The following is a 27,327-nucleotide window of genomic DNA, read 5'->3' as shown; positions in this document are numbered from 1 at the left end:
CTGCTGTAAAGCTAAATGCATTGCCACACTCCTCATATTCTCCACCTCCTCAAGCCATCATCACCCCCATCCCACAAACACAGCATCCAAGCCAATAGAGATTCACGTGGCTGCTGGCAAAACCTTTTAAGCAGCTCCATCAATTCACTCGCTATGTGAATGCTGTTCACCGGCACTGGCTGTGCTGATGGAGCACCCTCAATGGGCTGTGCTGTGCTGGTCCCAGGGGGAATAAGGTACTATTACCGTAGGCCAATATCAGTTCAGAGTCTCTAGCAGGGTAGATGATCACTAGATGAGACGCGAGGTCCGAGACAGGGAGCCGGGTGGGGTAACAGGAACGATGGTAGGGCAGAAGCAGGAAGCCAGGCGAGGAACAGGAACACCGGTGAGTCAGAAACAGGAAGCCGGGCGAGGAATAGGCACACTGGGAGTGCCGAACAAGGACTGGGTAAAACAGGTACTCCACAACGACGTTGCTCCCGCAACCTGGGACCGGGCTGCCTGACCTTTATCTTCTTCTAAGGCCGGGGGCGGTCCCGGCCCCCAGAAGCCCCGCCTCTCTTGGCCTTAAGGCGAGCACTCCTCCTGGGAGACACCAGTTCCCTTCGCCTCTCTGCCCTAAGCCTCTGCAGATCAGGAGAGGCCGAAGGGTTACTGGGCCCCGGGGGAGGCTCACCTGTAGCCACTGAGTCTTCCAGCACCTCTGGGGCCTGAATGATTTCACCTGGTGCCTGCTCTTGAGTTTCCTCAGCATCTAGGCCTTGCCCCAGTTCAGCCGGCCCTGGAGGCGGGGACTCCTGTGCCGGCTGGGATTCCTCCGGATCGCTGTCAGACTCGGAATCCCAGGCCATCACACCATCCCCCCTCCCAGGCCCCCCCCCTCACTTGAGGGTCCGGACCCGGCTTGCTGGGGTACTCCGCATGAAACTCTCGGATGCAGGCAGGCGCATGGACGTTGACCGCTGGTTCCCAGGAACGGTCCTCTGGCCCATACCCCTTCCAGTCAATGAGATACTGCAGCCTTCCCCTGCGGTATCGGGAGTCCAGAATGCGTTCCACCTCGTACTCAGGCTCTCCCTGCACCAAAACTGGCTGCGGTCGGGGACGGTCCGGGTGGAACTCGTCGGGTGGGGCCACCGGACTCAGAAGGGACCTGTGGAATACCGGGTGAACCTTCAGGTTTGCTGGCAACCGGAGACGGAATGCCACAGGCGAGACCTGGTTCACGATCGGGAACGGGCCAGTGAACCGGGCGTCCAGCTTCCGCGAAGGTCGAGAAGGGTGGAGGTGGCGAGTGGAAAGCCATACCAGGTCACCGACGTGAAGTTCCGGCCCCACCTGGCGGTGGCGGTCAGCCTGGACCTTGTACGCCTCCTTGGCCTGGCGCAGCTGCTCTATCAACAGCTGTTGCTGGGACTGGAGCTCCTGAAGCCACTCCGTCACCGCAGGGACCGCAGATGCCGGCAGCACATCCGGAAACAACCGTGGATGAAAGCCATAACTGGCCTGGAACGGGGTCTGCTGGGTGGACGCATTCACCGCGTTGTTATAAGCGAACTCCGCCAATGCTAGGTGGTCGACCCAGTCGTCCTGCTGGTAGCTGCAGTAACACCGGAGGTACTGTTCCAGCACCGCGTTCGCCCGTTCCGTCTGGCCATCAGTCTGTGGGTGGTAAGCAGATGAGAGACAGACCTCTGTTCCGAGGGCCTGGTGCAAAGCACGCCAAAACCGGGACGTGAACTGAACGCCGCGGTCGGACACTACACGCTCAGGTAGGCCATGCAGGCGGAAGACATGCTGAAGGTACAGCTGCGCGGTTTCCTTAGCTGAGGGTACGGATGGGCAGGGGGCACAGTGCACCATCTTCGTGAAGTGGTCAGAGAAAACTAGAAGGCAGGTGCAGCCACGAGACGGGGGTAACTCCACTACAAAGTCCAGAGAAACTGTGTGCCAAGGACGTGGTGGAACTGGCAACGGCTGTAGAAGGCCGGGGGGTCGCCCGGTAGGCCCCTTGGCCCGCCTGCAGACGTCACAACCAGCGACGTAGCGAGCCACGTCAGCCTTCAAACGGGGCCACCAAAACTCACGGCTTACCAGATGGGTGGTCCGATACCGCCCAAAGTGCCCCGCCGCTGGATCATCATGGGTCATCCGGAGAACCTCAGCCCGCAGCGGCCCTGGTGGGATGTACAGGCGCCCGTGGTGCAGCAGAAGGCCCTGATGCGAGACCAGCCCTGGATACTGAGGGCATGATCCTTCAGCCAGTTCCCGGAGTCGTTCCTGGGCCCAAGCGTCGACCCGCTGCTGTTCCCGCACCCGAGCCTGCAGTGGCTCAACCTCCTGGGTGGCCAGGAATGCAGCTGGTGGTAGGATCGTGGTGGGTGCTGCTTGCTGAACCGTGTCTGCGTTGTCTTCAGGTTTCCGGGACAGGGCATCCGCCTTCTGGTTTTGGGAGCTAGGGATGTAGCGGATCCGGAACTGGAACCGGGAGAAGAACAACGCCCACCGGATCTGCCTTTGGTTCAGCTTGCGGGTGGTCTGGAGGTATTCCAGGTTCCGGTGGTCGGTTCTTACCTCCACCGGGTGTCTTGCTCCTTCCAGATGGTGGCGCCAAACCTCAAAGGCCACCTTGATGGCCAGTAGCCGGAATTCTGTGGTGTATGCAGCCACCGTGGACTTGCCCTGTCTCAACCGCCGAATCGCCCGGTTGGCTTGACTCCCCTTCTGAGGGTTGCCGAACGCGGCCTCCAACAGATTGCAAAACCCCCCGTAGTCTGCCAGCAAGGGGGAGTCTTGCCTGAGCAGTGGCAACGCCCACTTGGCCGCCTGGTCCTTTAACAAACTAATCAAAAAATGCACCTTGGTACGGTCGTCAGGGAAGTTCCGGGCGCGCCCCTGAATATACAGCTTGGCCTGGGCAAGGAACATGGGAAAGCTGGCCGGAGCCCCATCAAATTTCTCAGGCAAGGCCACTGGGTACTTGCCAGAAGCCGGGGCGTCGGCCCCAGGAGCCGGTAGGGCGTCCAAACGCTGCTGTAGTGCCGTAACCGCGTTACTGAGCTGCTGCACGGTGTGCGTCAAGGCCTGATTCTCCTGGGCTATTGCCAACAGTCTAGCCGCTTGGTCGGCCATGGCCTCTGACTCTTCCCGAACGCACCCCAACAAAGAGGGAGTGCGGGTGTGGCGGGAGCAAACTGTGCTGGTCCCAGGGGGAATAAGGTACTATTACCGTAGGCCAATATCAGTTCAGAGTCTCTAGCAGGGTAGATGATCACTAGATGAGACGCGAGGTCCGAGACAGGGAGCCGGGTGGGGTAACAGGAACGATGGTAGGGCAGAAGCAGGAAGCCAGGCGAGGAACAGGAACACCGGTGAGTCAGAAACAGGAAGCCGGGCGAGGAATAGGCACACTGGGAGTGCCGAACAAGGACTGGGTAAAACAGGTACTCCACAACGACGTTGCTCCCGCAACCTGGGACCGGGCTGCCTGACCTTTATCTTCTTCTAAGGCCGGGGGCGGTCCCGGCCCCCAGAAGCCCCGCCTCTCTTGGCCTTAAGGCGAGCACTCCTCCTGGGAGACACCAGTTCCCTTCGCCTCTCTGCCCTAAGCCTCTGCAGATCAGGAGAGGCCGAAGGGTTACTGGGCCCCGGGGGAGGCTCACCTGTAGCCACTGAGTCTTCCAGCACCTCTGGGGCCTGAATGATTTCACCTGGTGCCTGCTCTTGAGTTTCCTCAGCATCTAGGCCTTGCCCCAGTTCAGCCGGCCCTGGAGGCGGGGACTCCTGTGCCGGCTGGGATTCCTCCGGATCGCTGTCAGACTCGGAATCCCAGGCCATCACATGTGCCTTCAGGATTGACCCTAAGGGCTATTATGTAGTGTTTGGGCATGATGGAAGTTCCTACGCTCTAAGTCACCCCCATCTGAGTCCCGCAAAGCTTCTCAGTCTCCCAGCATGGAACAGCTTTTTCAGAGCATCAGAGTTTTATCCCTAGTTCCCTGTTTTTCCAGAGTGAATGTGATAACCAAGATTTGTGAGTTGGCTATATCACTGATCACCACATAATGATCTCTCTCGGTAGAGTGTCAACAAGAGAGGTTTAGTCTGCCATCTTTGTCCCCAGAAATCCATGATCGTGATCAGGTATCAAAAGAGACCCCCCACATTGCAAAAAGCATCCTGGCTAAGGCAAAGCTGACGGCCTGGAATCCCATATGTGTCAGTACAGATTAAAACATAGGGACAGATGCTTCATTACATCCATCCACAAATTTGTCAGCCAAAGACTACATGTAAAAGCATGGGCTATGGCACAGCTTATTCTTCCCAGTGCTAGTTGCATTGCTCTCCCAATCACAGAGGAGTGTGAAGGTAAACAGCTGAAAGCCTGCTTCTGAGAGCCATCTCTGTCATATCAACTGCTTCTACTTCATGCAGCAACAATATGAAATCCAATGAAGACAGTGTTTCTGCATATACAATAGCTACAGCTACCCATGCTCTGGTAACTGGACTATTATAATGCCCTGTACAGGAAGCTGCCCTTGAAGATAGTCCAGAAACAGCAACTAATGCAGAAAGCAGTGATCAGAGTACAGTGGTGCCTCGTAAGACGAAATTAATCCATTCCGCGAGTCTCTTCGTCTTGCGGTTTTTTCGTCTTGCGAAGCACGGCTATTAGCAGCTTAGCGACTATTAGCGGCTATTAGCGCCTTAGCGGCTTAGCAGCTATTAACGGCTTAGCGGCTTAGCGGCTATTAACGGCTTAGCGGCTTTAAGAAAAAGGAAACAAACTCGCAAGAACTCGCAAGACGTTTCGTCTTGCGAAGCAAGCCCATAGGGAAATTCGTCTTGCGGAACGACTCAAACAACGGAAAACCCTTTCGTCTAGCGAGTTTTTCGTCTTGCGAGGCATTCGTCTTGCGGGGCACCACTGTACTGATGATCATGGCTGATTGAGAACATAAAAAGGAGAGTCAAGGAATAGCACTGTTTGTCAGCCCACTTATGAACCTATTCCAAGGTACTGAAGCTTATATACGGCCCTAAAAAACTTGAGAGCAACTATCTGAAAGAGCACTTCATCCCAACTTGCTTGTGAGTTATGATCTGCAGAGGAGGCCTTGCTGGTGATGCCACCTCCTGGAAAAGTTTGGGACACCCTTGTCTGTGGTTACAGCCTGCCTCTGAAGTGACCTCCCCTCAGAGGTGCATCAAGTACCAACATAATTAAGTTTTCAGCAGCAGCTGACAATGTACCTCTTTATCCAGGTCTTTGGGAGGGGTTGGTATTCAGAACTACAGTCATACCTTGGGTTAAATATGCTTCAGGTTGAGCACTTTCAGGTTGTGCTCCACGGTGACCCGGAAGTAAGGGAATGCATTACTTCTTAGTTTCACCACTTGCGCATGTGCAGACGGTCAAAATGACATCACGAGCATGCGTGGAAGCTGCGAATCACGACCCGCACATGCGTAGACGTGCAGGTGCGGGTTACGTTTACTTCAGGATACGAACGGGGATCTGTAACAGATCCCGTTCGTATCCAGAGGTACCACTGTAATGAGAAAAAAATTATCACCTGCTCTTTTATTATTTTGCTTTTTTTAAAGGGAACTTTTATGTCAATTATATTGAAATGTTATGTAGTTTTTTATTCTATTATTTTTATGCCATGCATTTCAACCCTAGAACCTTATGGAAAAGGATGACTACAATATGGTTAATCACTGTCACCACCACCACCATAGTATCATTAAATGTTTATATTAATGTACTAAAGCAGCCTGGTATAGAATGCATTCAACCACTGTAATCCTATGCAAGGTTGCAGAGGGATGACATTAATACTATTCTCCTTTATATCCACTTAACAAGCTAGAATAGGGAACTTGAAATTCTCCAGTTGTTGTAGGACTCCAATTCCCTTCAGTCCTAGCAGGCATGGTCAGTAATCAGGGATGATGGAAGCTGGAGTCCAGCAACATATGGACAGGCACAAGTTCCTTATTCCTATGTCTTTGTCCCAAGACTTTGGTTTTCTGTATGTATTTTCTTTATCAGTGTCATAGTATGTCCAGGTGTTGATCTTGAACCCAGAAAGAAACAGCCCTGAGATAACACCTAACCAACATGTTTTCTTCTGCTGTTCTGTTCTCTATGAGGAGAACATTTAAGGAGCTGATTTATAATTACCTTATAATTATGTCAAATTACAGTAATCATTTCTGGCTGATGAAAACATGGATTTTCATTGACTACACTCATAAAAAGTATTATGAAAATACATATAAAACTTATGTCTGTGCTTTTCAGAGTTTGGGGGTGTGGACTGTGGACAGGAAGAGCTATTTCACAAGCCACATAGTATCACTATTGACTTGCAGCATCAAGAGAGTGTAGAAACAATTCTGTTCTGAACCAGCTGCTATTATATAATAATGAATTAGCCTGGAAGAGTGGGTTTGCTTTGTTAGAAAAGAATTCACCCTTATGTGCAATGCTGTTATTGTTGCTGTGGCTACTGATGTTAACACTGTCGTTTCTTCCCCAAATTGAGAGCAAGTCACAACCAGCTACTTGCAGTGTGAACGATCCTCTACAGATCCCGCATGAGTATTATGAGCAAGGTGACCTCATCATTGGCAGTATTTTTTCTCAGTTCTTCTCTTTCTTTAATACTATAACCTTTGATGAACACCCCAATGACATGTTTGTTGGAGAATCTCTGTAAGTATCTTTTTCCATGAGATGTCCATAAGCAGGTCATAATGAATTTTTTAAAATTTACAATTCCTAACGGTAATAATGGGTTGTATCCAAAGCTAGTCCTTCTTGAAGCAGACCCACTGGAGTCAATGAACCTAAGTCATATTCCTTAATTTTAGTGGGAGTAGCCCTGGATAGAGCTCAATTATGCTATTATTCTTTGATGTTAATAGAAAACGTATTTGCACACCCTTGATCTACCCTACATTTTGCCTTTCCCTCTTCTGATAGATCTACAGTCCCCCGATCTGTCACTTGAATACCTCCCCATGCAAGACTGTGTGTGTGATTATTTCCATATGATTTTGAAGCATTTAATGATGTGATAATGTACAGTAAGTGCCATTTCAGACATTACGGCCTTGAAGTGGCAATGCAAGCAGACGGGAGCCACACATTTAGTCCCTCAGGGGGCTGCAAATTATCTTGCTCCTACATGTGATGACAATGAACTTCTGCAGCAGGAAGCCTTTTGTATACACTGAGGTTCCATGGGTGATTCAGATCCCTAGAAGATCTGGGTTCTCAATCACATGGGATTTGCAAAGATACAACTGGCTGCCCACCACAGAAATTCACTCACATCATTTTCTTCAGTGGAACATTAGGGACAAGACAAAGCAGACTGCCCTACAGGTTTCTTCCTTGCCATGTTTCCTGTTCAAGTCATTAATGCCTGCAGACTTTTCTATAAGAACAATGTGGACTTGACAAGTAGTTCATGAGGTCTAGAAAATTTATGGGTGATATAACCTGCACTCTTATTTCAGTGTAGTGACGAAATACTACCAGTATGTACAGGCCTTCGTGTATGCAGTTAAGGAGATCAACGAGAATCCCAGGATTTTACCAAATGCTACATTGGGATTCCACATCTATGACAGCTACTTCAACGAAAAGTTGACATATCAAACCACTCTGAACCTTCTTTTTAGCCAGAAAAGGACAGTCCCCAACTATAAGTGTGGCACAAAGAACAATCTGATAGCTGCCATTGGGGGACTCGATGCTGAAACCTCCTTTTACATGGCTACCATCTTAGGCATCTATAAGATCCCGCAGGTAGGATGTTTCTATGAGACATGTGGGTTTCAAACACCTGACATGCATCCCTTTCTTGTATTGTTAGAACTGGAACAAACATATTTGAGTATGTGAAAGAGAAAGGTAGAGAAGCTGTGAATGCAATGGCAACACAGCCCTTGCTTCTTTGTGGAGAAAAACCTGCTTTTTAAAAATAATATTAACAATCGCTCTTGTCCTCATGAATTTTCAATCAATCTCCTTTATTGGCATAAAAAAGTGCATCATAAACATGGATGAGAGCACAACAACGTTAATAAAACATAACAGGAGATACTTTCAGATAAAACTGTCCAGAAATCATGAGATACGAAGATGGATCTAAAGACCAATGTAATTTCATAGAGTCACTCAAAAATCTTGCTACATTCTCCACAACATCATCACTACAATTGTTTAGCAGATAAGACACCCTGGAAGAGTGGGTGCAATAAATTGCTTCCTTCAATAAGGGGGGCAAATATTTTTCATATATTTTTGCATAAAATGGGAAATAAAATAAAACGTGTGTGATGGATTCAACCTGTTTTGTGCCACAAGGGCAGTTTCTTTCAGAGTATGGGATTTTCAAGGATCGACCTTGCAAAACTGCAGACAGTAAGATGTTAAATCTTGTGAGGGAAAGAGCTCTGCATACCTGGGGATTGTAAAGCTGGTGTAAAAATGGAGTGCCCTGGCAAAACGAGGGTGGAATTCCCAACCCCAGTGGGGAACAGGTTTTGTTGGCTGCACTGCAAAGGGTTTGGAATTCAATCTCTAGGATTCTGCATAAGCAGTGACTCAAGCGATCGGCCACAGGTTCTGATTTTGCTCTCATTGCAAGCTAGGCATTTGGAGTGGTGGGATTCTGCCAGCATGTGGAAAGTTGAAAAAGACAGATAGGACATGAAATGTAGACGGAGCCAGAATTTTATAGTGGTGAGCCACGCTTTGGTTTCCAGCAGCCTTTGTCCAGTTTCCAGACACATGGCTGCATATGACACACAATTTGGCAGCACCTCGATTTTGCAGAGAAATTTAGATTAGTTAACTGCACCAATCCATAATGGAATGCCATACAGGAGTTGTGGGGCTACTTTGGCATTAAAGACCTTTAGTGCAGGTGGGATGAACTGATTCTCTCCGTTAAAGAAGAAACGGGTGATAGTCAGAGCTGGAGTATCCACTCTGTTAAGTGCAAGCTTAGAATGGTATTTCCAGGAAGTATTATATTGGAAGTGGATGCCTAGTTATTTAAAGGTTTTGACCTGTTCTAATGGGTTTCCGCTGATCTCCCATCTATGAGGCTTCCAAGTTCTTGAGAACAAAAGCGCTTTAGATTTTGCAAAGTTCAGTTCCAGTCTGTTGGCTGTACAATATTCCTGGCAGCGGCACAGGAGCCGCTTCAAGCCAACACTTGTGCGAGACAAGGTGACTGTGCCATAGGCATATAGTAAGATGGGAATGTGGATGGTGCTGAGCTTCGGGCAATCGCCATCCATTACACATTCATATACTTTGTCTCCTGTAATAGAATTTGTTATTCTCTTTTTTTGGCATAATAAATTCTAATCTTTCCCACTACATACGTAATCATTTCTTGAATTTTTAAAGGCAAATCTCTTGCATAAGTACTTTTGACTGCATATCTTGTACTGTAAATCTCTGTTCAACGTTTGACAAACTCTTTGCTCTTGCATAGGTCTCTTATTATTTATTTGGTCCTTCTTGGAGTTCTAAGACCCAGTTCCCTTTCATGTACCGTGTGGTCCCCAATGAAGAGTATCAATACATTGGAATTGTTCAATTACTTCTGCATTTTGAGTGGACGTGGGTTGGGATCATAACAGAGGATAATGATAAAGGAGAAAATTTTGTGGGAAGCTTGATGCCAAGACTTTCACAAAGCGGCATCTGTGCGGCATTCACTGACAAGATGCCTGCTCTGTCGGACTTCTCTGAAATATTTGAAGGGTACATGAAGGCAGAGAACATGCTTCATCTTTTCAAGAACAACACAGTCAAAGCACTTGTTGTATTTGCAGAAACTCATTCTACAATGATTTTGAAATATTTTCTAGTACAAGCAGGAGATATGGCAGATGCTCAAGGAAGAATGTGGATTCTGACAGCCCAATGGGACTTCCCAGCAGTGCAATTTCAAAGGAATTGGGATATACAAGTCTTCCAGGGAGCCTTGTCTTTTGCAGTCCACTCCACTGAGGTACATGAATTCAAAAATTTCCTTCTGACCATAAATCCCTACTCAGCCAATGGAGACAAGTTCATCCAAGAATTCTGGGCACAAGCTTTTGACTGTGTATTTTTAGATTTCCCTATGGATGGAGAGAACGATGGGACCTGCACTGGGAAGGAGAAGCTAGAGAGTCTTTCTGGGCCATTTTTTGAAATGAGCATGACTCCCCAAAGCTATAGTATATACAATGCTGTTTACATCATAGCACATGCTTTAAACACCATGTACTCATTGAAGTCCAAGCCCAGAGTGGTCGCAACGCTTCCAAACCTTCAACCATGGCAGGTACTACCTCTTTAACCAAAACATCTTGACGGACGTGAATAGAAAATCCATATCATACCCTCATGTTTAAAGATTGTGATAACTGACTATCTGCTATCCAGTAATGAGCATTTCCACTTCTACCTTGTCAGCTTTTTACACTGCTAACTATAGGAGTCCATGCATTTGGAAACTTTGGTCCCCATTTCCCCTCTCTGCATCCTTCTGCATCCCACGTAACATTCACTTCCCTTCTATATCTCAGTCATAATTAACTGCTGTGTCTACATGTTTCACACTAACCAGGAGCTCCTTCCTGCTCAACTACTCAAGCGATTACACCAGAGCCAGTACTAACAACAAAATTGATCACCAACCATAACAAGACACAAACAAAACTGTTCACCAACCACAACAAGACACAAACAAAAGTGTTCATCAACCATAATAAGACACAAACAAGGTAGAGGGAGCACAATAATTTAAATCCGCACCATTCATTATGGAATGTAGAGGAGAGGAGAATCACATTTACCAGCAGCCACTGTAAGCAGATGTGGCTTGCATGGCTGCCTCATCTTGCTTTCTCAAAGAGAATGAAGAGAGCAAAGAAAAAAAGTAACCCGTATTCATTGTCAGCTGCAGAAGCTGAATCATCTAACATTTTAAAAGGGGAAATGCCCTGTACTTCCAGTGCCTGCCCTACCATTAGACAAGGAATGGGGGACTATGGCTTTCTAGATTATGCTACATAAGCATGGCTTTTCTGTCCCACACCCTCACTGCTAGCTTCCTCAGGAGGAGGACACTACCCCATGACCCATCAACTTCCAGTCTAGTCTAGTGGAATGGGGAGCATGTCATTGTGTCCTTTGCTTCATGCAGGAAAATGTATTGTACTGGAGCTGTGCATTGACCAGAGCTTATAATACTCAAAAGATTTATGTTGATGTGTTGAGTTTCAGGAACAGTTAGTTTCTGGGTCTAATCAAAGTGCTGGTTTTGACTTGAAAAGTTTTCTATGGTCTGGCAGGGCCAGTCAGCACACGAGGCAAGGTGAGGCAACCACCTCAGGAGGGAACAGATCTTTGTTTCTCTCCCCTCCTTTTACTAATGTAGACCTTCCCTGATCCCCTCCTTCCCAAGTGGGGAAAAGACCCATTTTTGGGGTCTGCCACAGGTACCAAAATGTTTTGGGTGGCCCTTCAGTCTAGAACCATGATGCCTCAAAGACTCCCTTCTCCAATACAAACTTATTTGTTCATGCATGTCAACAAAGATGTCCTTCCTCTGTGTGTCTCCAAACTGTGCCATGTCCCTGCACCAAGCACCATCAGCTGCTATACGGTCACCATCAACATATTAAGTCCACTGAGCGACTTCACAGAACGGGCCCTTGGCTGTGGAACTCTCTTCTGCTTCCCTCACTTCTGTGGTTCCGTTGACAATTTAAAATGATGCTACTTCTGATGGCAGTTGGGATGACTTATTGCCTTTGAGACTCCTGCTGTTTTCTGGCTATTTTTGTTTAAAATTGACTTTCATGTTAATTATGTTTTATCTGTTGTTTTATATTCACATTAACACCTTGTAGATCATAAGGGGTGGAAAGGCAGGATTGAAGTAATGTTTAAAAAAGGGTAAACCAATCAAACTCAGATGCCCTTTTAGGGGTGAGTTTCTGTCATGTAACTATGGAGAATCAGGATGCCCTATTTAGTCTGCCCCCTCTGTCACATGACCATGACCATCACTGTCACACTTAATGCATGAAGTGAGTAGCTTCTGAAACATGGACCTTGATGTATTCACATAGATTGCTATGCAATTTAGAACCCTAAACAAATAGGACTGTAATTTAGGCAGAGGGTGAAAGAACTCAGGTTCTAGATCACAGAGGTGGTAGAACCAGGAAGCACATCCCTGCTCTCCCACACACATTTCTAATCTATTACTAAAGAAAGACTAGAGTGAAATTTGTAAAATGATATACTGCTCTACCTCCTATAATTTTGTAAAGGTGTTTTTGCCTCTTCAACTGTAGATTCATCCTTTCCTGCAGAGAATCACATTTAACAACAGTGCTGGGGACCAGTTGTCTTTAGATGGGAAAGGTGAATTAGAAAGTGGATTTGATATTATAAATTGGGTTACTTTCCCTAACAAATCCTTTTCAAGGGTGAAAGTGGGAAGGATGGATCCATGGGCTTTTTCGGGCAGAGAGTTCATGATTAGTGAGGAGATCATCACATGGCACAGCAAGTTTATGCAGGTATGCTCTGATTAATGGTTATCAGTGGTTGAATGTTGTGGTATTAGTTGTAGATGGACTATTTTTACCATAATAAAGGGACACAGGTGGCACTGTGGTCTAGACCACTGAGCCTCTTGGGTTTGCCAATCAGAAGGTTGCTTGTTTGTTTCCATGCAAGGGTGGTGAGCTCCCATTGCTGTATCACAGCTTCTGCCAACCTAGCAGTTCAAAAACATACATGCACGTATATAAATAGGTACCACTGTGATGGGAATGTAAATGCCATTTCTGTGCACTCTGGCACTCATCACAGTGTCCCGTTGTGCCAGAAGCAGTTTAGCCATGCTGGCCAAATGACCTGGAAAGCTCTCTGCAGACAAATGCTGGCTCCCTCAGCCTGAAAAGTGAGATGAGTGCCACACCCCATAGTCGCCTTTGACTGGACTTAACCGCCCAGGGGTCCTTTACCTTTACCTTGCCATAAGGTAAATCCCCTTAGAAAGTACAATGCCCCCAATATTGTGACCCTGTCACAAGAGCTTTTGTTAATATATTCTAAAGGAGCATTTTGGACAATGATCTACCCTTTAGAAACATGGAAATCTGTCTTATCCTGAGTCAGACCCTTAGGTCATCTATCTCATGGTTGTGTACATGATTGACTGGCAGCAGCTCTCTGGGGATTCAGAAAGAAGCCTTTTCTCAGCATTGCCTGGAGATGCCAAGGACTGAAGTTGAGACCTTTTGCATGCAAATCATGTGCTACAACTTTTCTACTCCAGCAAAATTATACAGTAGAGTAAATGGAATAAGCCAGTGGTATAGTGATCTTTCCTCCCCTTAACCACTCATGTGCATCAATGAAGTTAATAATGAAAATAATAATAATAATATCATCTGCATATTGTATTTTGATTGCCTTTAAAAAGATATGGATGGAATTAATACCAGGGCTGTGAAGGCCTGTGAAGTCCTTTCCTAGGAAAAAATGAGCAGTGTTCTCTCCCAGATCTGTGATGTCATTCAGTTAAATCTGAATCTTCCCTTGGGAACAATATGTATTCAGCTTTTCCTCCCTTATCTTTATGAATAGATGTCACCCTCTTCAGTGTGCAATGACAAATGCAGCCCAGGTTCTATTAGGAAAAAGAAAGATGGTGAACCATTCTGTTGCTATGACTGTGATGCATGTCCAGAAGAAATGATTTCTGTTGCCATGGGTAAGTGATCATCTTAAAACATTAACAAATGAGTAGGCATGGTTCAGACTACATCATCCCTTCCAATGAAATCTAACTTATTTCAGAGATTCTTTGCAAGAAAACCAAGAGGAATTAGCATTTATTTCTTGTGCTTTAAGGATAGCAAAGCAGCATCTACAGTTCCATCCTAGGGCCTTATATTAGGATGGATTATTTGTCCCTTTACTAGCTGGTATTATTCATTCTGGTAAGTGCTGACTCAAAGGGACTTATTTCTGAGCAGGCATTCTAAGAATTGCAACCATAAGGAGAGATTTCTGATATTACCTGCTACCTGAGAGCCAGTGTGGTGTAGTGGTTAAGTGGTAGACTCGTAATCTGGTGAACCGGGTTCGCATCCCGCTCCTCCACATGCAGCTGCTAGGTGACCTTGGGCTAGTCACACTTCTTTGAAGTCTCTCAGCCCCACTCACCTCACAGAGTGTTTGTTGAGGGGGAGGAAGAGAAAGGAGAATGTTAGCTGCTTTGAGACTCCTTCGGGTAGTGATAAAGCAGGATACCAAATCCAAACTCTTCTTCCTCCTCCTCCTCCTCCTCCTCCTCCTCCTCCTCCTCCTCCTACTCTTCTTCTTTCTTCTTCTGATAATTTCAGCAGGAATGAATTTATGTCCTTCTGCATGAAGAATAAAGCTCTACCAATGAGCACATCCATTTTGTGTGTTTTTTTTTTAAATAATATTTATTAAAGTTTCAAACAAAATTACAATAATACAAGAAAAAAACCACAAAAATAAAAATAGAAAAAATAAAGTACAAAAAAACAGAAAAAATAAAATAACAATTAAAAACAAATCAGTCTTTCCATATCTTGTCTTTCGTTCACTTGATTCCCGGACCTCCTCACACCTCCCTTTTTTGCATCCCAGTTCAGTTAATTAATTCAGCAAATCCTTTCCCTTTTTGTTCTTATCTTAATCCTTAATCTTAGTATATTATTACTTCAAGTTCCCATCTATTAACAATCCATTTTTACATAGACCTTAATAACATTGCTGCTAAAACCCATTTATAAGCTAGTCATCAAACCTTAGCCAAGACATAGTAATCCCTTTCAGCATTAAGCATCTCCAATTATGTATAGCTCCTCAAACAAAAATTGCTTATTAGCTATTGAAACAACTGGAGTTTATATTAAACCATTGAGCCTGATAGTTCACTGCAGGCTTCTGTTTCTCCCAATGCTTTACATGTTACACACAGCAATCCTAAAACCACCTACTGATAAATATACTCTATTGAATTTAATGGGACTGACTTCTGAGTAGAAATATATATGATGGCACTATATGTTTTTGTCCCTTACTTGTTTGGAAGATGGAGTTATCATATTTTTGTTTCTTTTTTCAGACAGCGACAAGTGCATCAGATGCCCAGCAGATCAGTATCCAAATAAACACCAAGATGGATGCCTTCCCAAGATTTTAAACTTTCTGTCTTATGCGGAAGCTTTGAGCATCATTTTAGTTTTCTTGGCACTTTCGTTTTCTGTGATCACAGCTTTGGTACTCGGCATATTCATTAAATACAAAACCACCCCCATCGTCAAAGCCAACAATCGAAGTCTCACCTACACTCTGCTGGTCGCTCTCCTGCTCTGCTTCCTCTGTTCATTGCTGTTCATTGGGAGACCTCAGATAGCAACCTGCCTGCTACGACAAACAACCTTTGGCATCATCTTCTCTGTGGCTGTTTCTTCTGTGTTGGCAAAAACGACCACTGTGGTTTTGGCATTCATGGCTACAAGGCCGGGATCCAGAGTAAGGAACTGGGTGGGGAAAAAACTGGCAACTTCCATTGTTCTCTCCTGTTCTCTCATTCAAGGAGCTATTTGTACTGTGTGGCTCTGTACTGCTCCTCCTTTCCCAGATTTGGACATGGACTCTTTGTCTAAAGAAATTGTGGTTGAATGTAATGAAGGGTCTGCCTCCATGTTTTACTTTGTTCTGGGATACATGGGATTCCTGGCTCTTGTCAGCTTCATTGTGGCTTTCTTTGCTAGGACATTGCCCAGCACTTTTAATGAGGCCAAGTTCATCACTTTCAGCATGTTGGTGTTTTGCAGTGTGTGGGTCTCTTTTGTTCCAACGTACCTGAGCACAAAGGGAAAATACATGGTGGTGGTTGAGATCTTCTCCATCTTGGCCTCAAGTGTTGGATTGTTGGGTTGTATCTTCTTCCCCAAATGTTATATCATTGCTCTAAGGCCTGAGTTGAACAGCAAGGAGCACTTAACAAGGAGAAATAACTAAGTCATTTGAGGGTCACACGTTCCTTTATAGGCTAAAATTTTGTGGAGTCATGGGATTCCTTTCACAAACACTAGAAACAAGTCAGCAATACAAAGGACTTCAGGGATTGGTTTAAACTGCTACTGTTATATGCCTACTCTTATGGAGTAAGGCAGATTAGGAGCCATCATAGGCTTCACAGTTGGTGGCACCAGTCCTTTCTCCTTCTGTCTTCTGAAAAATCCTGATCCGCAGGAACACCTACTGATCTCTGCTGGCTAGTAAAAGGCAGTGATGATTGGAATTACAAAGCGAGCTTTTAAACCAGAGCTAAACAGAGGATTCGGGAGCATTAGTATCCCAATTCCCAATATATTTCCAGCACCAGATACTCCCTCTCATACTAGACACTCCAGTATTTCCAGTACAAACCAGTGTCCTTTCCCCATGCACATCCAGTAAGATTCTGGAAAGTATCTTGATTTGTTCAACTTCATTAATCAGGAAGCTAAACCTGCAGTCCCAATCCCACTTACCTGAGATGAAGATCCATGGAATTTAATTGAAGTTACTTCTGAGTAGTCATAATTTGGTTTGTACTGAGAGCTATTCCTACCATGCTGCAAGTCTTAAAATGAAACTTCAAATGTCCCTTGACTATATCATAGCTTCCCTTCTATTTCCAGGGGGATTGTACTGTGAATACACCTCATCTGGTATTAAGACCCTCTCTACTAGAAACACAACTGCACTCCCAGTTATTTTAAAATTTTAATATCAAGGGTAATGATAATAATTGAATGGAGATAATTAATTGAAGGGAAATACTTTCTGAACAGCATCTGCTTGGAAATTAATTGTTGGTAAATTAACTGCAGAGGGATGAACTGATTTGGGGTGATCTGGAAATCATGTGCAATTTAATTGAATAAATTTGTGGGGATCTGTATGGGAATTTAATTGACTTCTGTAAAATTTAATTCTGAAAATTATTTCAAAGTTTGCACAAGTAAATATGAATGAAGATATACACCTTTTATACCATCATGTGTCCTCTTTTGCATAGTGCATATACCCTTTTATGATGATGCCTGTGGTTACACAAGCAGCTACTATGGGAACTTTTCTTGGGATCATTTAGAAGTAAATTCTCAGTGTTGACCAGGAAATGACCTATCCAGATAATGATGTGGTTCCCTCTTACTAATTAATCTATTTTTTCTCTGTCAGAGGAGCGAGGTGAATACGCAATATGGAGCCCAGGGCAATGGAGGAAGAGATATAATCCCCCACTCTGCTTATGCTCTCTGTGCCCTTTGTTCTTCTCCCCTGGAGTTTCTCTGGCCAGATAATCAGTGGTTTATTTGGCAGCTATATTATGAGGTGCTGCACAGGACCTTCTTATCTCCAGTGCTGTTTAATATCTACACAAACCCACATGGAGAGGTCATTAGGAGATTCAGGGCAACGTGCCATCAGTATGATGATGATGATGATGATGACGATGATGACACACAGGTTTATCATCTGAATCAGGAGAAGTTGTGCAATTACTGAGCCACTGCCTGCATGCAGTTGTAAGATGAATGAAGGAGAACAAGCTGAACAAATTTGAATCCTGGCAAGACAGAAGGACTGTGGTTAAGCAGCTCCTGTGTCTGAGAAATTGGCCCATTCCTGACCCTAGATGGGGTTTTACTCCAAACTCTCTTCAGAACCAGGTCTGTTGCTGGCTGAGTCAGCCTCAGTTTGGCAGAGGTAAAACAAGTGTTTAAAACAATGTTTCAGTCACATGACTCTTTTGACAGGCTGCCATGTCATGTGGCTGAGTAGATCAGGGTTAGGATACAACCTAAGTCCCCCTCTCTGATCCGTCTCTCACAACACCCCCAGAATTCCTCTTTTAGGGGGATTATGCTGTCTGAAGTTCCATTGGGCTCATCTCAGCCAGCTAGGTCCTGGCTCCGTCAGGATGGGAAGATATGCTGATGTAGCACATCTGTACCAGTAACCTCCAAGTTCACCTAGAAGCCCACTGTTTCCTCACCCCACTAATCCCAGCAGATCTTGCTATAGGATTGTGTCATTATAAGAAGCTTTCTTTCTGTGAGGATGAACTATGAGGGGAGAATCATTCTTTAAAAAGGTTTGTCAACTGTACTGAACAGTTAGATATCTGCTCAGGTAACAAAAGATACCCCCCCACACACACACACACACAAACACAAACACACTGCACAACACCAAAATGCTGAAAATGATGAACTTGGCTTCATTAAAAATGTTGGGCGATGTTCTAGCAAAGAAAATGACAGCCAAGCTGACCAGAGCCAGGAATCTCTAATTATCTAAGCACAGAATAAAATGTAGGGATGGGTCTTTCATTACATTCAACCACAATTTCTTCAGCTAAAGACGGTGTGTAAAGTAGGGGGTATGGCATAATTTCTCCTTCCCTGTGCAAGTTCCATTGCTCCTTCCAACCACAGAAGGGTCTGGAGATAAACAGCTGAAAGCCTGCTTCTGAGAGTTATCTCTGTTATATAATCTGTTTCTACTTCATGCAGCAACGCTATAAAATCCAATGAAGACAGTGTTTCTGCATATACAGTAGCTACAGTGACCTGTGCTCTAGCAATCTCCAGACTGAACTATTGTAATACCCTTCATAAGAAGCTGCCCTTAAAGATGGTCCAGAGGTTGCAACTAATGCAGAATGCACCTCCCAGAGTACTGATTATCATAGCTGATCATGCATATATAGCACTGATGTAATGGGAATGGCACTGCTTGTCAATCCATTTGTGAGCCCAACTCAAGATACTTGATGCTGACATATAGCCCTACATGATTAGTAGTCAAGGATGATGGCAGCTGGAGTGCAATAACATCTGGACAGGCATAAATTCCCTATTCCTATGGCTTCATCCCAAGGCTTTAGTTTTCTGAATGTATTTTCTCAGTGTCATTCTATGCCCAGTTGTTGATCTTGATCCCAGAAAGAAACAACCCTGAGATAATACCCAGCCAACATGTTTTCTTCTGCTGTTCTGCTCTTTATGAGCAGAGCGCTCTGGGAAGCTGATTTATAATTACCTTATAATTATGTCAAATTACAGTAATTCTTTCTTCCCAATGATAACCTGGGTTTTCGGAGACTAGACTCATAATAAGTAATCAAGATGAAAATACATATACAACCCTATGTATGTGCTTTTCAGAGATTGGGGGTGTGAACTGTGGACAGGAAGAACCATTTTACAGGTCACATAGTGGCTTCAGGAGAGCTTGGAAACAAATCTGTCCTGAACCAGCTGATACTAGATAATAATGAATTAGCCTGGAAGAGTGGGTTTGCTTCAGTAGAAAAGAATTCACTTTTATGTGCAATGCTGTTGTTGCTGCTGTGGCTACTGATGTTAACATTGACATTTCTTCCCCAGACTGAGAGCAAGGCACATCCTCCTACTTGCAGTGTGAACGATCCCCTACAGATCCCACATGAGTATTATGAGCAGGGTGACCTCATCATTGGTGGTATCTCTTCTCAGTTCTTCTCTTTCTTTAACACTATAACTTTTGATGTACACCCCAATGCAATGTTTGTTGGAGATTCTCTGTAAGTATCTTTCTTCCATGAGATGTCCATAAGAAGATTATTGGGAGTTTTTGTTATGATTCCAAATGATAGATAATAATAGGTTGTATCCAAAGCAAGTCCTGCCTGAAGTAAAAGGTAAAAGATAAAGGTACCCCTGCCCGTACGGGCCAGTCTTGCCAGACTCTAGGGTTGTGCGCTCATCTCACTCTATAGGCCAGGAGCCAGTGCTGTCCGCAGACACTTCCGGGTCACGTGGCCAGCGTGACATCGCTGCTCTGGCAAGCCAGCGCAGCACACGGAACACCGTTTACCTTCCCGCTTTGAAGTAGACCCTCTGAAATTAATGAACCTAATTCAGTACAGTGGTACCTCGGGTTATGTATGTTTTCCACGATTCATGTGTGCATATGGGAGTTATAGAAAATATATGTGCACACCCTTGTTCCCCTTTGCTTTTTGCCTTTCCCTCCCCTGCTTTTTCTATAGTCCCCTGATCTGAAACCTCACTGCCTGGGGTTGGGTATGTGTAAATTTCATATGGTTTTGAAGCATTTAAAGATGTAATAATGATAATGTGCAGAACAGGCCTTTTCAGGCATTACAGCCTTGTAGTGGCAATGCAGGTACAATGGGGTTTCACATTTAACCCAATCCTCAAGGCCCCCCAAATTCCCCCCACCAGGGAGCCTTTTAAGTCCATGGATGCTCCACTGATGATTCAGAACCCTGGAATATCTGTGTTCTCAATTGCACAGATACAAAAGGCTCCCTGCTGAAGAAAATCACTCTCGTGATGAGAAGGGATGAAACAGTCATTACCTTGTGTTATTTCCTTAATTGGGTCATTGGGTACAAGTCAAAACAGACAGTCTTGCAGGTTCCCACAGTACCATGTTTCCTGTGTCATTAATGCCTGCAGAGTTCTCTGTAACAACCATGTGAACTTGACAAGTAGATCATGAGGTCTAGCAAGTTTATGCGTTATAACCTGCACTCTCATTTCAGTGTAGTGACAAAATACTACCAGTATGTCCTGGCCTTCGTGTATGCAGTTAAGGAGATCAACGAGAATCCCAGGATTTTACCAAATGTTACATTGGGATTCCACATCTATGACAGCTACTTCAATGAAAAGTTGACATTTCAAACCACTCTGAACCTTCTTTTTAGCCAGAAAAGTGCAGTCCCCAACTACAAGTGTGGCACACAGAAGAATCTGATAGCTGCCATTGGAGGACTTGATGCTGAAACCTCACTTTACATGGCTACCATCTTAGGCACCTATAAGATTCCTCAGGTAGGGTGTGTATGTGAGGCACATGGGTTTCAAAACCTCCCTTGTATGCTCAGAACTGGCACACACATATATGAATACGTGAAGGAGAAAGATAGAGAAGACGTGAATGTGATGACAATAGAACACCTTGCTTCATTTTGGAGCAAATCTGCTTTTTAATAAATCTCTTTAAAAAAGAGAAAAGCATATATTCTCTTTAAGGGTTTAACTTGCTTAATGATCATGAACATCTTTGCAGCAGTTGTCTGTCTGGAAATGGGAGGAGGGGACCTCTTTAATCAAAGTATAAATTATAATCAGAAAGTTGCACTGAAATATGTAATGGTATAAGCAGAAATGGTGCATAAAGTTAAAGGGGAGAGATGGAAGAGATGTCTTGTGGAGTATCTTGCCAAGTTCCAAATAGTACATAAAACAACACAGAAAGTTGTTATATACTGAATCAGTCTATCAACTCAATTTTGTCAACAATGACCAGAGGTTTTTCTGCAGTACTTCAGACAAGGATCTCTCCAAGCCCTACTGCAAGATTCCAGGAATTGACCCTGGAACATTTCCCATGCCAAACATGTGTTCTACCATTCAACAATTGCCCTTCCACCTAAAAATGATAATAATAAAAATCAGTAGTATGCACTTGGAAGGAATGATTGGGGCCATAAGCAGCAACACTCAAGTCCTTCTCCTACAGCACACGATGGAGAATCTGGTGAAAATTCCCATTATATCATGTTAACATATAACTCAATGTATTATGCCAATAAAGGCTGAATGAATGAATGAATGAATGAATGAATGAATGAATGAATACAGCTCCATGTATTGTGGACAAAACAGATAAAAAGCAAAGCAAAATTAATGAGAAAAGAGAAGAACAGAGGACGAATGGAGCATATCTTTACTACTCCATTCTAAAAGCACACTTGGGCTGCCTACAACCTCCTCATTTGTTATTTGTTGCATTCAAGCAACATACAAAAAAATGAACCATCAATATGACAGAAAAGGACGAAATTAAACACCGTATCAGTAATATATAAAAAAAACCTATATCCATTGATAGGAGTGTTTATAACATATCAAATAAATGTTGTGCATGTGCCATTTTCTGGCAATATTCAAGAAATGGTACCCAATCTATTATGAAATTGTTTCATTTTTTTTCTCCACCATTCAAACAAAGTTATTTTCGACATAAATGCATAGTCATATACTTTGCCATCCGCAGCAGAAATTCACTCCTCCACTTTTTGGCATAACAGCGTCAAGTCTTTACCACTGCAACCATAACCATTCCTTGAAATTTCAAAGGCAAATCTTTTACATAACTGTTTTTCAGTATGCAGACTTTCACTGTTAGAATCTTTTCCAATTTTGAAAATAAATTTTCTCTTGCATAGGTCTCTTACTATTTATTTGGTCCTTCTCTGAGTTCTAAGATCCAGTTCCCTTTCATCTACCGGGTGGTCCCCAATGAAGAGTATCAGTACATTGGAATCGTTCAATTACTTCTGCATTTCGAGTGGACATGGGTTGGGATCATTACACTGGATGATGATAAAGGAGAAAATTTTGTGGGAAGGTTGATGCCAAGACTTTCACAGAGTGGTATCTGTACAGCATTCACTGACAAAATGCCTCCCTTGACAGACTTCTCTGAAATGCATGAAGTGTACATGAAGGCAGAGAATATTTCTCATTTTTTCAAGAACAACTCAGTCAATGCAATTGTTGTATATGCAGAAACTCACTCCACATTGGGTTTGAAATACATGCTAGTACAAGCAGACGATACGGCAGAGTCTCTAGGCAGAGTTTGGATTCTGACAGCGCAGTGGGACTTCCCAGCACTGCAGTTTCATAGGAACTGGGACTTAGAAGTCTTCCAAGGAGCGTTGTCTTTTGCGGTTCACTCCACTGAGATACGAGAATTCAAAAAATTCCTTCTGACCTTAAATCCCCACTCACCCACTGGAGATGATTTCATCCAAGATTTCTGGGAACAAGCTTTTGACTGTGTATTTTTAGATTCCCCTGTGGATGGGGAGAACGATGGAACCTGCACTGGGAAGGAGAAGCTGGAGAGTCTTTCTGGACCATTTTTTGAAATGAGCATGACTCCCCAAAGCTACAGTATATACAATGCTGTTTATGTCATAGCACATGCTTTACACACCATGTACTCAATGAAGTCCAAGCCCAGACCAAACCCGCAACCATGGCAGGTACTACCTCTTTAATCAAAATATTTTGAGGACATGAGTAGAAAGAAAGGTGGTGTTCTAGATTATGCTACATAGGCATGGTTCTCCTGCCCCCTCACTGCTAGCTTCCTTAAGAGGACAATACCCCATCACCCATCAACTTCCAGTGTAGTCTAGTGGAAGTCATGATGTCCTCTGCCTCATGCAGCAAAATGTCTAAGGGCATGTCATGATGTCCTCTGCCTCATGCAGCAAAATGTCTTGGACTAGCACTTTGCACTGACTAGAGGTAATAGTACAGGTGGTGACCCATATGAAATGGTTGTTACTTGTATTATAAGCTCAGTTCCTGGCCCCGCATGCATCCACAGAATGCATATAAGTGCACCCTGCATCATTCTGCCACATTCCACCTCACCCCATTGAGCCCCTTTCCGCTCCTGTTCCACCTTCCATGCATCAGCAATTGCACATCAACTGAACATACCTGTACTCAAAATTGATTAATGACAGACTCGCGTTAATATCTTGAGTTTCTGGGTCTAATCAAAGAGCTGGCTTTTTACTTGAAAACGTTTCTATGGCCATCCTGCACATGAGGTAAAGTGAGGCAACCACATCAGGAGGAAAGGTCCACCCAGTGTAGCAGATCCTGATGTAGATCTTTCTATCTTCACCCTTGCTCCTAACGTAGATCTTCCATCTTCATCCTCTTCTCAAGTGGGGAGGGGCCCTATTCGGGGGTATGCCTCATGTGTCAAAATTTCTTGCCCAGCCCTATGGTCCAGAACCACGATGTCTCAAACACTCCCTTCTCCAATACAAACTTATTTGTTCATGCATGTCAGCAATGGAGTCCTTCCTCTGTATGTCCCCAAACTGTGCCATGTCTCATAACCATGCACCAACAGCAACTGAGCAACTTCATAGAACAAACCCTCAACCTTGGAACTCTCTTCTACCTCTCTCATTTCTGTGGTCCAGTTGACAATTTAAAATGATCCTGCTTCTGGTGGCATTTGGGATGACTTATTACATTTGAAACTCTTGCTGTTTTCTGGCTACTTTTGTTTAAAATTGACTTTCATGTTAATTATGTTTTATCTGTTGTTTTATGTTCGTATTAACACCATGCTCATAATTGTCAGACTTAGTGCATGCTATTTAGAATGCTGATCAAATAGGGTTGTCAATCCGACAGGGGTGAAATCACTCAGGTTATAAATCACAGAGGTGGTGGAACCAGCAAGCACTTCCCTGCTCTCTTTCTCACATTTCTCATCTAATACTGAAATAGGCTAGAGTGAAATTTGTAAAATGATATACTGCTCTACCTCCCATAATTTTGTAAAGGTGTTTTTGCCTCTTCAACTGTAGATTCATCCTTTCCTGAAGAGAATCTCATTTAACAACAGTGCTGGGGACCAGTTGTCTTTGGATGGGAAAGGTGAATTAGAAAGTGGATTTGATATTATAAATTGGGTTACTTTCCCTAACAAATCCTTTTCAAGGGTGAAAGTGGGAAAGATGGATCCATGGGCTTTTTCAGGCAGAGAGTTCATGATTAGTGAGGAGATCATCACATGGCACAACAAGTTTAAGCAGGTATGCTCTGATTAATGGTTATCACTGGATAACCCGTTAACTATTAATGTACATCTGAGAAGTTGTTATTATTATTATTATTATTATTATTATTATTATTATTATTATTACAATGTTATATTTTGATGGCCTATAAAAAGACATGAGTGGAATTAATATCAGGGCTATGAAGGCCTCCTCTCTGAGCCATGTAAATCAGAGAAGTCATTTCCCAGAAATTATGAACCTGTCCTGCATTCACAGTGCTCTTTCCCAGGTCTTTGATGTCATTCAGTTAAATCTGAATCTTCCCTTGGGAACAATATGTATTCAGCTTTTCCTCCCTTATCTTTATGAATAGATGTCACCCGCTTCAGTGTGCAATGACAAATGCAGCCCAGGTTCTATTAGGAAAAAGAAAGATGGGAAACCATTCTGTTGCTATGATTGCGATCCATGTCCAGAAGAGATGATTTCTGTGGCCTTGGGTAGGTGACACAGCACGTGATCACGTTAAAACATTGACACATAAAGTAGGCATGGTTCAGACTGCATCATCACTTCCAAAGCAATATAAATTATTTCAGAGATTCTTTGCAAGAAAACCAAGAGGAGTTAGCATTTATTTATTGTGCTTTCATGTTCATGCTTCCAGGATAGCAAACAGCACCTACATGCCCTTGCATTAGGTCACATTATATGTCCTCTAATGGCAGATAGATGATAGATGATAGATGATAGATAGATGATAGATAGATAGATAGATAGATAGATAGATAGATAGATAGATGATAGATAGATGATATAGATAGATAGATGATAGATAAATGATAGATAGATAGATGATAGATAGATAGATAGATTAGATAGATAGATGATAGATAGATAGATAGATAGATATAGATAGATAGAGATAGATAGATGATAGATAGATGATAGATAGATAGATAGATAGATAGATAGATAGATAGATAGATAGATGATAGATAGATAGATGATAGATAGATAGATAGATGATAGATAGATAGATGATAGATAGATAGATAGATAGATAGATAGATAGATAGATAGATAGATGATAGATAGATAGATAGATAGATGATAGATAGATAGATAGTCCCTCACTTGTTTGGGAGAGGGAGGTATCATCATTTCCTTTTTCAGACAGCGACAAGTGCATCAGATGCCCAGCAGATCAGTATCCAAATAAACACCAAGATGGATGCCTTCCCAAGATTTTAAACTTTCTGTCTTATGAGGAAGCTTTGAGCATCATTTTAGTTTTCTTGGCACTTTCGTTTTCTGTGATCACAGCTTTGGTACTCGGGATATTCATTAAATACAAAAACACCCCCATCGTCAAAGCCAACAATCGAAGTCTCACCTACACTCTACTGGTTGCTCTCCTGCTCTGCTTCCTCTGTTCATTGCTGTTCATTGGGAGACCTCAGATAGCAACCTGCCTGCTACGACAAACAACCTTTGGCATCATCTTCTCTGTGGCTGTTTCTTCTGTGTTGGCAAAAACGACCACTGTGGTTTTGGCATTCATGGCTACAAGGCCAGGATCCAGAGTAAGGAACTGGGTGGGGAAAAAACTGGCAACTTCCATTGTTCTCTCCTGTTCTCTCATTCAAGGAGCTATTTGTACTGTGTGGCTCTGTACTGCTCCTCCTTTCCCAGATTTGGACATGGACTCTTTGTCTAAAGAAATTGTGGTTGAATGTAATGAAGGGTCTGCCTCTATGTTTTACTGTGTTCTGGGATACATGGGATTCCTGGCTCTTGTCAGCTTCATTGTGGCTTTCTTTGCTAGGACATTGCCCAGCACTTTTAATGAGGCCAAGTTCATCACTTTCAGCATGTTGGTGTTTTGCAGTGTGTGGGTCTCTTTTGTTCCAACTTACCTGAGCACAAAGGGAAAATACATGATGGTGGTTGAAATCTTCTCCATCTTGGCCTCAAGTGTTGGATTGTTGGGTTGTATCTTCTTCCCCAAATGTTATATCATTGCTCTAAGGCCTGAGTTGAACAGCAAGGAGCACTTAACAAGGAGAAATAACTAAGTCATTTGAGGGTCACACTTTCCTTCATAGGCTAAAATTTTGCCGAGTCAAGGGATTCCTTTCACAAGCACTAGAAACAGGTCAGCAATACAAAGGGCTTCAGGGATTGGCTTAAACTGCTGTTGTTATATGCCTACTTTTATGGAGTAAGGCAGATTAGGAGCCATCATAGGCTTGATAAATATAATATATTAACTATATATGAAAGTTGCAAAGTAATCAGGAAATCCCTTCAAAGTCCAATCAGTGCAGTCCCTTAGATTGCTACCCCCCACCCTAAAGCAGTGAATGGGATCCTATGCCCCTCCAGATGTTTCTGGACTACAGTTTCTGTTACCCCTAACAACTGGCCATGCTGGGTGGGGCTGATGAGATATCATGTCCAATATCATCTGGAGGGATGCCCTAGAGGGATGCAATTCTCCTATTGCTGACTAGCAGGAAGCTAAAAGAGATGTGTACTGATTTTGTCCAAA

At 43.8% G+C, this 27,327-nt stretch overlaps 2 protein-coding genes across 2 annotated transcripts; both read left to right on the top strand.

Annotated features, from left to right (window-relative positions):
• The first annotated feature begins 6,530 nt into the window (after positions 1 to 6,530).
• On the top strand, positions 6,531 to 16,120 carry LOC114583084 (vomeronasal type-2 receptor 26-like). Its single transcript, XM_028704432.2, has 6 exons — positions 6,531 to 6,733; positions 7,543 to 7,834; positions 9,537 to 10,376; positions 12,400 to 12,627; positions 13,703 to 13,829; positions 15,219 to 16,120. Exons 1-6 carry the CDS (start codon positions 6,531 to 6,533, stop codon positions 16,118 to 16,120), a joined length of 2,592 nt encoding a protein of 863 aa, XP_028560265.2.
• Positions 16,121 to 17,537: 1,417 nt separating this feature from the next.
• LOC114583085 (vomeronasal type-2 receptor 26-like) lies at positions 17,538 to 26,851 on the top strand. The gene is made up of 8 exons (XM_077917785.1): positions 17,538 to 17,617; positions 18,667 to 18,829; positions 19,543 to 19,718; positions 20,706 to 20,997; positions 22,398 to 23,222; positions 24,579 to 24,806; positions 25,147 to 25,273; positions 25,950 to 26,851. The coding sequence occupies exons 1-8, from the start codon at positions 17,538 to 17,540 to the stop codon at positions 26,849 to 26,851; spliced, it is 2,793 nt and encodes a 930-aa protein (XP_077773911.1).
• Positions 26,852 to 27,327: the final 476 nt, after the last annotated feature.

Source organism: Podarcis muralis, chromosome 13, assembly GCF_964188315.1.
Source record: "Podarcis muralis chromosome 13, rPodMur119.hap1.1, whole genome shotgun sequence".
In the NCBI taxonomy this organism is placed as follows: domain Eukaryota; kingdom Metazoa; phylum Chordata; class Lepidosauria; order Squamata; family Lacertidae; genus Podarcis; species Podarcis muralis.
Note: the sequence above shows the minus strand (reverse complement) of the source record. Positions and strands in the feature narration are given on the sequence as shown.

Bases quoted from the DNA above. Each gene is read 5' to 3' on its own strand.
- LOC114583085 (XM_077917785.1), top strand. From the start codon at position 17,538: ATGGAGAGGTCATTAGGAGATTCAGGGCAACGTGCCATCAGTATGATG. The intron at 17,618-18,666 runs GTTTATCATCTG...TACTTCATGCAG, and splicing joins ATGACGATGATGACACACAG to CAACGCTATAAAATCCAATG. The intron at 19,719-20,705 runs GTAAGTATCTTT...CTCTCATTTCAG, and splicing joins ATGTTTGTTGGAGATTCTCT to TGTAGTGACAAAATACTACC.
- LOC114583084 (XM_028704432.2), top strand. From the start codon at position 6,531: ATGTTAACACTGTCGTTTCTTCCCCAAATTGAGAGCAAGTCACAACCA. The intron at 7,835-9,536 runs GTAGGATGTTTC...GCTCTTGCATAG, and splicing joins GCATCTATAAGATCCCGCAG to GTCTCTTATTATTTATTTGG. The intron at 12,628-13,702 runs GTATGCTCTGAT...CTTTATGAATAG, and splicing joins GGCACAGCAAGTTTATGCAG to ATGTCACCCTCTTCAGTGTG.